Genomic DNA, 9137 nt, shown 5'->3' with positions numbered 1-9137 from the left:
GCGGCGGGCCGGTGCCGGGGCGCGCTGCCCCTTTAAGGGCCGCCGGGCGCCCGCCGCACGGGCAGGGAGCGACCTCTGGGCTTTGACAGCTCCCCGCAGGACTCCCCGCGCCGCCGGCCCCGCCCCCGGCGCGCCATTGGCCGGCGGGCCGGCACGCCGCGCGCCGATTGGGCGGCCGCTTGCCCTGAGCGAAGCTTTAGAACTCCGAGCCCCAATATTCGGTTACATTGTAGCAAAATGGCGACTGTCATTCACAACCCCCTCAAAGCGTGAGTACCGCCCGGCGCCCGCCGCCGCCGCCGCGCCGCGGGGTGCGCCCCCCGCCGCCCCGCCGAGCCGCGCCGCGCCCCGCCGGGCCCCGCCGCTCCGCCCGCCCGCCCGCCCGCCCCCCGCCTCCCCCTGCCGCTCGCGGCGTGCGCCCCGCGGCACCCGCCGGAGCCCCCGAGTTCGTTCCCCGTGCGCTCCGGGGCTCGGGGGCACGGCGGCGGGGGGCGGCGGAGGGCCCCGCTGCGCGGCTCTCGGCGCGTCCCGCCGGCCCCCGGGGGTGCGCGCACTTGACAGCGTCCTGCGGGGCCGGGCTGGGCTGGCGGGGGGCGGCCCGAGGCGGAGGGGGGTCGGGTCTCGGCTCCGCCGCAGCCCCCCGGAGGAGTTGGGGCTCGCGGGGGGCTCGCTCCGGCGGCGGGGGCACGGCCGGCGCAGCTCGGTGTGCGCGGAGCTGTGCGGGCGGGGAGCGGGGAGGGAGGGAGGGAGGGAGGGAGGGCGGCGGGCTCGCCTTAAATGAATGACTCGGGCCCGCCGCTGGCGGGTTTGGGGCAGGAAGTCCGGAGGGCTGCTTTGCATATGCCAGGCTTTCGCTTTCCCGAGCGGCGGGGACTTGAGCGCGTCCGCGGCTCGGGGTCGCAGCGAGCGCGGGCGGGGAGCGCCCCGGGGCAGCCAGCGGGGACGGGGACACCGGCAGGGACGGGGGCAGGTGCCGGTGCCCGGCCGTCCCTGGCCTCCCGAGCCCGGAACGGGAGCGGCCGCCGTCTTCTGGCTCGCGTCCTTTATTTTCCTTGTGGTCCGCGGCGCGCACCGCTAATCCCCGGAGGCATTAGGGCGAGGGGGATTTGGCCCCGGCCGTGGGGACAGGAGCTGCCGGAGCCTTGCCCGAGCGACTTCTCCGCGCACGGGGGCAGCGCTCTCGCTAACGACGCGGAGTACCTGCCGGGGCCGCTTCGTTTGCACTTCCCGGCTGCACCGAGTGGGTGTTTTTATGCCTTTGAGTTTTCAGAGATGAAATTGAGGCTGAGAGTCTCTCTTTTTTTTTTTTTTTCTTTGACTCAAGTCTCTCCGGCTGGAGTTGGAAAACCCCTCGGAGGTTTTTCCAGGGATTCCTGCCGCTGCCTCAGCGCGGAGGGAAGGGAGGGCTGGAGCTGGGAAGGGACCCGCACGGTCCCCGGCGGGCAGCGAGCTGCCCTCCCGCTTGCCGCCCGGCCCTTCGGTGGCACCGCACCGCGGCCAGCGGGGAGCGGGAGCGCAGGTCCCGAGGGGGCCGAGCGGGCCCCGCCGGCCCCGGTCCCGGCCCGCCGCGCACTTCGGCAGCCGCCGGCAACTTCTCGCCCCGGCCGCTCCGCCCCGGGAGGCTCCAGCCCGCTCGCCCCGGGCCCTCGGAAGTGCCCGGCCGGCCCCCGGGAGCGGGAGGGGACCGGCGGGGGGCGCGGAGCCCCCGGGGGAGCGGGCGCCGCCGTGCGGGCGGCCCCGCTGTGGGGCTGCCCCCCCGGAGGGCCGCGGGGACCCCCGCCTGCCCCCGCTGGGGTCGGGGAGGGCAGCATCAGGCCGGGTCCGATCCGTTCCCCCTTCCTCCCCGGGGGGCAGAGGAGGAACAATAGGCACCCGGTGCCGGGGTCGGTTTTCTCCCCGCGCCTCCCAAAGTACTGGCGCTGCGCGGGGTGCGTGTGGGGGAGTTGGTGCTGGCTGGCCGACACCATCTGCATTTTTTATTAACAAGTTGTTTAATAAAACATCTTATCATTTTCACTTATTCTTGAAAGTTGCTTATCGGGAAACAATACACATGTAAATAAATTATGCATGGGCTAAATTAGGACAAAAGCGGTAGGACACGTAATAGGGTGAAGGATGCAGCGTACAGTATTTTATCCTCATGTGTCCTTCCTGACAATGAAAGGGAGCTGAATGACATTTGCATTTCCTCTGTCTGCGTTTTGATTGTATCGCAAAACCCACAAACGCCCCCTACAGAAACTGGCCACACAAAGGTTTTGCTCTCAGATGGGGGACAATGTCTAGACTGAGAAATCCTAGCTCAGGTATCGAGCAGCTCCCCGTGTGTGCATGTGCATTTAAGTGTGTCCAATATGCAGTCTCTCCCCGGCACTTGGACCCATATGTGGCCTTATTCATGCTAGGCTAGTCCCTCGGGGTAATGTATTCCAGTGCACCTGAACATCTGGGGGAATACATTAGGTAGAATAGCTCAGTCCCTTATCGATGAGGGGCACTTCCTTACATTCAGCTCGCCTCCTTCTCTACCTCTTCTCACTTGCCGCTTCTCTTTCGGGGCTTTCGTCCCTCTGCTGTTCTCTTCGCTTCTTCCAGTGATCCAATCAACCTGACACAACTGCCTGTTGTTTCTGCCGTTTAATACCTGGTTTACCAACACAGCGCTACAGGCAAAAATATTGGAGATCTAAGTTTAACCGACCTGGGAAACAAGGGAAAGGCAGTAAGTGTCTGGACAAACGCATTCTTCTTCATCTGTGGAAAAGGCAGTACTCAGACAGCTTTGGTGGGGCAGCAGTGGATTTGAAATGCTGGATTTGTTGGGCTGTCTTTTCCAGTAGCCTGAGTACTTATCTCCATGTTTTCTCTTTCCATCTTCTACTCCTTTGAATATCTTAATGTGGAGATGTTTGAGCAGGGCAATAGAAGAAACAAATGCTGTTAAATAGTATTCTGAGTGACTTAAAATGTCAGTCAGAAATCTCAGTGGACTTTGTAAACATTAATTAATTAAACTTCTCAACACCCCTGCGAAGAAAAGATTATTGCCTTTGTTTTATGGACGACTAAACTAGGACAGAGTGGTTAAGAAACTTTCTAATTCAAAGATTGAGCCTAGAACGCAGCAGTTCGGCTTCCAGCCCTAGCACCTCGTCACGTTTTCCCCATCTCTGCCTTATTAGTGATGTGCATATGGTACCATAATGCATTTAATGTAATTAAGATCTTGTAATTTACAGAGTCTTATCTAGAAGCGGAGCTGATTTTCCCCCCACCCTTTCTCTGTCTTTACTCCCACAGCTGACTTTTATTTCAGGTTGTCAATTAAACATACTCACTGCAACATATGTTAGGCTATTGCCTTTTCTGCGTGCGAGATTCCCTCATGCTGTAGCGCTCTGCCTGAGCGCGCACGAGAGGAGCTGCTGCCGCTGCGTAGCCTGGCCTCAGAGTAAGTAGCAGTGCCGGTGCTCTCCTGTGCTTTCGCTCCAGACAGCCCGTGGGGCAGAAGAGGCGAGCTGCACCCCCGTTGTGAGGCTGGGTCACCTACCTGCTGGCTGTGCTGCTGGACAGCTTTGATGTACGGGGAGAGGTTTATTCCCAGCCAGGTGTTTGGGGAGCGTATCGGTGCGGTCTGGTGTGTACAGCGCTGGAGCTGACCTTATAAGCCCTACCAGGCCTGTTCTGTGTCTGTGCTCCCGCTGCAAACAGGCAGCAGCGGGTGGTTTTCCAGTCGCTGTGCCTTCTCAGATAAAACTGCCTTGACAGCCCGCTCTGGCCCCTGGGCTGCCAGTTGGCCATCCTTGTGATGAATTCTGTGGCATGAGGCACCTGTGGAAAAAAGGTCGGTGCTCACATCCTTGCTTAATGTCAGCATCAGACCAGAGTAGGTCTTTGGGTCTTGTATGGCAAGAGTATTTCGTAAGTGTTAACTTGGGCTGGAATTCAAGCTGGGGACTCAGAACTGTTTCCACATCCTGTTACCCACCCCTGAAACAACGCTATGTTGTGATTAAGTGCTTGTGAAGACTTATATATATAGATATATACACATATTTTTTTTCCCCTGAACGTTGTTGCATAAACATCTGGTTGCTAATTTTTAGTATTAAAGTGAAAGTATAATGTGCTGTGCTTTTTTCAGCAGGTGGAAGCAGTGAAATAGGTGGACAGTTAGGTTGCCAGTTCAGTGTTTACAAGTGATGTGAAGGTGATTTTAATGTGGCTTTGTAGAAGGGAGTTTTCTTCTGCTTGACAGAACAGGGTTGTTGGACGCATTAAATCATGCACCAAAATCTCTACAATGTTTCCAGTACGGCTCTGAAGTCACTTAAAAACATAAATGAGCCCTACTGTGACACATTTCAAGCCAAAACTGTTGCCCACATGAACGCTCTCTTTTCTGTATCCCAGCACCAGTCTTCAGAGAAAATGATGGATGAATGTTTTTGTATTTATGCAGGGAAACATGAGCATAAGAACAAAGTTGGGGTGAGAGGGGGAGGAGAGAAGCCAAGTTATGAAGACCTGAGGATATGCTGGTTTGAATATGGGAGAGTCTGATAAATATGTTACTAGTTACAGTGTTTTGTCTGGTTGCATGAGTAACTTGTGCATGATTAGTTGTTGTAGGTCTTTTGTAATTTTGTTTTGTTGGTGTGGATGGATGGAGCTTGTGCCATAAAATTGTCACTGAAAAAAAAAAAAAGATTTTTAAAACATGCTATTTGTGGTGTGTGAAAGCAATGTTGAACTATCTGGGGTGGGCTACAAAGAGCCAAAAATATGATTTTATTTTTTTTTTTGGAGGGTGTAATCATTTAAAGGTAAGCATGTGTCCAATGGTCTGTGTTCGTGACGCCCATTAGATTGGATTCACAGTGTACTAATGGGAACAGTTCACCAGAGCACGCACGAGCACGGCACATGAAGCGAAATGGGGTTTTGTCTTCAGAGGGAGTCGTGGTGGACTCTAGTGAAGGTAATGTGGCTCATCTGTTGTGCAGCCTAATGAAAATTAATTTCCTCCTCTGCTTTCCTGAAACTGCAAGTGTGGTTTTCTGGGGTTGCTCTCAAGAATAGACCTTGTCCATCTTGTTGGCTGTGCCACTGCTGTCCAGAAATGAGACATTCAAGTGTGTTTGTCTGGAATAATGCATCTTTTAGAATTATCATTTGCTGAGACTGGTGTTTTCTCACTCTGGTTTGCCTTTCATGTCAGAGCTGAATTTCTTTGCTTGGTAGATCAATTTTACAATCTTGGTATTTATTCTGGGCTCATCACTGTGTTGTCTCTGTATGTGATGTTGCCTTGAGCAAGAACAATTCCTGTATTGTTTATCCCTGAGGACTTGTAGGAGTAGAACGAATCTGGCTTGGGAGCTGAAGATATTTTTCCCGTTGGACAAACAGACCTCTGATCTGAGGATTCCCTGGCCTGGGTGGCATGCTCCCTCATGCAGGGAAGCAGCATTGAGGCAGCGTTGCTCAAGGTCTGTTCTGAGGGCTTCATTAGGACTGTGCTGCTCTTCTGGCTTTGCCTGGGAGTTTTGCCCAGGGTGCACAGACTGAGGTGTGTTAATTGCTTCTTTAGTGCCGGTCCCAGTTTTACCATTGGCTTGTTTCTTTTAAGAAAAGTGATATCATCAACATAATCTAGGAGAGAACATACCCTTAAAATCCATCTTTAGCAACTTTTGTCAGGTGGAAGTGCTCCTTTCTTCTCTTCATAAACTTCTCAGCAGTTTGAGGAACAATCCCAAATATGCTGGAGCACTGCGTGAAAAGCAGAAAGTGATTTTTACTTTCCAAAGAAAGAAGAAAACTGTCCACTGTATTTTTACTGTCCAAACTGAGTGACATGCAACAAATAGCATAAGTGACTGCTTGAATACTGAATGTTCAAAATTCTTATTTATTTTTAATGGCCTAAATTATTAGAAATACCGTACTTTTTTTCCTATTGTTATATATGGTTTATTTCCCAGAAGAGCATATTTTAACCACAGATTCCCAGCAGATGTCTCGGAGAAGAATAATGCAGTGTCTCAATAGCTGCTGGCAAATATCCTTCTCACACCCCCATCTCCTCCGGCATGGGAATAGCAGGGGTATGTCAGCACGTGTCTCGGTTTTCAGGTTACCTGCTTGAGCCAGGTGCAGCAGGAGAGCTGTAATTCCAGCCACATGGAAGGCTTTTCTGGCACCCCGGCGCTGTCTGGGGGGAGGCTTCGCAGGGAGTCACCGGAGGAGCGAGAGCAGGGCAGGGACGGGTACTGATGAGTGTGCGCTGGGTGGCTGTGATCAGCAGCGTGTGCTTGCCAAACCCTGACTCATTCATTTTTCGTTCTGCTGAGCTATAGCCGGGAGAGTCCCCTGCTCAGGTGCTGGTGGGGACACTGACTACATCAGTGTTGTTCTTCTGGGGAGAAAGGCTGGAAGTGACATTTAATATTGCAGTCTCTTGTGACAGAGCTGATCCAGCCTGACTGAGGCTCATCTCGCCATTCACGCAACACTGTGAGTTGTATTGATCTTTGGCATCTGATAACGCTGCCCTTGCTTTCTGATAATTTTTATAAATCACAATAAAATGTCAACTGTAGGGTGCATATTAAATCTAAGTATGCAAAAGAAAGAAACTCCAGATAATTTAGTTTCTCCCCCTTGCTTCTTGCCAGATGCCCCATCATTTTGGCTCCTGTACATGTTGTAAAGGGCGCTCTGGCTGGGGCAATGGTAAGTTGTTATTTAGGCTCCTGAAGGTCTCGGTTAAGACATTGCACTAAATTCTTTACAAACACATGGCTTAATGGTTCCTGCCTCGTAGGGCTCAAAAATCTAAATAGGTTGGACAGTGCGAAGAAAATTAGGTGCAGAGCAGTGAAATAAGGCCATGTCCCGAGCTGGTTAATTCCAGTCTGCCCTACCGCATCAGCTGGCAGTGCTGATTTGATCTGATCAGATGCGGGCATGCTACTCCTGCCAAAACACAAAGTACAGTGCTTATGCTGCTTTTATGCTTTGGGTTGGCTTCATGCTAGCCACAGGAAGATAGATTATGCCTGTTGGAACAAAATTACCTCTTCGAAACATTCTGAGTGTTTTCCATGTTTTGGAAGAGTGAGTGACTGCCAGTTCAGTGCTTTGTGTCACATAGCTCTGGAGTTTTTGGTCTGGTTCTAGCAATTCTGCAGTTCCTCGTGTTTGGTGTCTTGTGGATCCACAGCCTAAAGTGATTAGTCAGAGTCGGGAGAAAAATTGAAATGGCTGGAGTTAGATCTCAGGTAGCTTGCTGTCCAGTGAACTGTGTTGTTGGGAAACTTATAATGGAGACAACAGAGTTAATATTATTTCTTCAAGGGAAAATTAATATTCATATTTCCATTTCCTTCAAGAACAGTGCTGAAGAAAGTAATCCATGGATTTGTGACTTTTCAAGTATTTTGGCCTCCGTACAGTTTCCTGAGAGATTGCCAGTGATGGGGACAAATAAGTTTTTTTTGTTTATGATTACTTTACTTTAAAACCGATGCAATCTGAATAAGGAATAATGGAAACAGTGGGTCAGAAGGATGTTTTACTGCTCATCTCCTTTGGTCTTGACCATGAATAAAAACTGCATCATGCCTGAAGCTGCTGTCCTGTTGAGTGTTGTGATAAATCACACACCAGAATCCAGTATCAGAAATTTTAACATGGGCCCACTTATATCTACAAGTTGCCCTGACTGCTACTGCCTTTTTTTTTTTAAGGGATTTTGAATACTGTAGGTTTCTGTGTTTTCTATGGACTCCTTATCCTTGCAGTTTTCTCTTTGTTAGCATATACCTGATGATGCGAAATAGGGAACAGATCAGGAGCGCAGCTCCAATTCGTAGCTCAGCACCTTTTATAGCTGGGCTGGGGCTAGTGCTGGCTAACAGGCATGTGAGACGTGCTGGGAAGACTCCACAGTGAGGAGTTTCTCCGCAGGTGTGGTTTGATTGCAGCATTGAGATACTTCTTTTACTGCTTCCTCATAACTGACTGACTCCCAGACTTCAGCTTTTAGAAGGGCTTTTCCAAAAAGGCACGTGTCCCTCTGTTCATTTTGGCGACGTTAGTCCCCAGGGATCAAATGGCACGTGGATGAATGTGATGGTAATGCCTCCCCAGGTAGAATGGGGCCTCAAAGACCTCTCCCTTCTCTCTCTTCTCTTACACTGATAGAGTTGAATAGGAACTTCAGCAGGTTAGCTGGTGTTACGTTGATGGCAAACAGGCATTCCTGAGGTCAAAATCCAACCAAAAAATATTGATGGGGAAATATGTGGAAAACCCTTCCCAATTTCATGTCACCAGCTCTGATTCATTGTTGTTGATAAGCTCAGCTAAATGTTTTATCTTTTCTTAGCTTTCCTCTCCCCCGCCTCTCAACCTCTTTCCCCCATTGACCTCTACGAGCACAGCCCTAGCTGTTGATTTATCAGGGCAGGCTAGCTCAGCACTGTGTGGAGATTGCTTTTAATTAACTCTCTTCGTTTTTTCCAACCTTCAGGGAGCAGCAACCCTTTAATGATTTTAATATTTTATCTGGATTTATATCCACCTTATGTGTTGTTTGTTGCTCTGGTTCCTCACATGTTCTTCTTGAGTCATTTCCCAAAATGAAGTGTTTGCTTCAGGTCCATCATGCGGGATGAGGAGGAGTGTTTTTAATGGCATCTGGACTGGGAGAATTGGACTCTCTGTGATCTACCACGGCATTTTGGAGGAGGATGGGGAGTTTGAGGTGATGCATTTTGGTGCTGTCTCGGAGCAGGACTCACTGCAGTGTTCTGCCTCAGTGTGCAGGGAGCGGCAGCTTTGTTTCGTGGTTGCAGCATGGCAGATCAGAGCCTACCAAATTAAATCTGACCCCTGACTTGTTGTCATGGTCAGAGTCACAAGCTAATTTTCACAGCCAGGTATGACTCTCGTGCTAGTCAGCTTGAGTAAAGGAGGCACTAATGTAATGAACTGTTGCTAAAATGTAGTTGGCTTCTGTGAGTACAGGTCAAAATGGAAGTCCCTGTTTACCAGCAAAACCACTCTGCCTACTGTGAGTAACTCTACCAAGTGAGATTTCTTCAGCCTGATCAGAAAGCATCTAT

At 51.1% G+C, this 9137-nt stretch overlaps 1 protein-coding gene across 5 annotated transcripts in view; it reads left to right on the top strand.

Annotated features, from left to right (window-relative positions):
• Positions 1-112: 112 nt before the first annotated feature.
• The window catches only part of DPF3 (double PHD fingers 3), a 170847-nt gene continuing 161822 nt past the window's right edge, over positions 113-9137 (top strand). For 3 of the 5 annotated variants that reach the window (XR_013952334.1, XM_080596063.1, XM_080596061.1), the window contains exon 1: positions 125-269. Coding sequence is in view for 3 of the 5 variants with exons in the window: in XM_080596063.1 (XP_080452189.1) it covers positions 238-269 (32 nt within the window). In the remaining 2 variants the exon portion in view is untranslated. Of the gene's footprint in view, positions 270-9137 lie in introns of all 5 variants that reach the window. The other 2 variants (XR_013952333.1, XM_080596064.1) reach the window with 1 other exon arrangement.

The sequence above is a fragment of the Anser brachyrhynchus genome (genome assembly GCF_964034855.1).
Source record: "Anser brachyrhynchus genome assembly, chromosome: 5".
In the NCBI taxonomy this organism is placed as follows: domain Eukaryota; kingdom Metazoa; phylum Chordata; class Aves; order Anseriformes; family Anatidae; genus Anser; species Anser brachyrhynchus.
The sequence above is the reverse complement of the archived record's forward strand: the minus strand, read 5'-3'. Positions and strand labels throughout refer to the sequence as shown.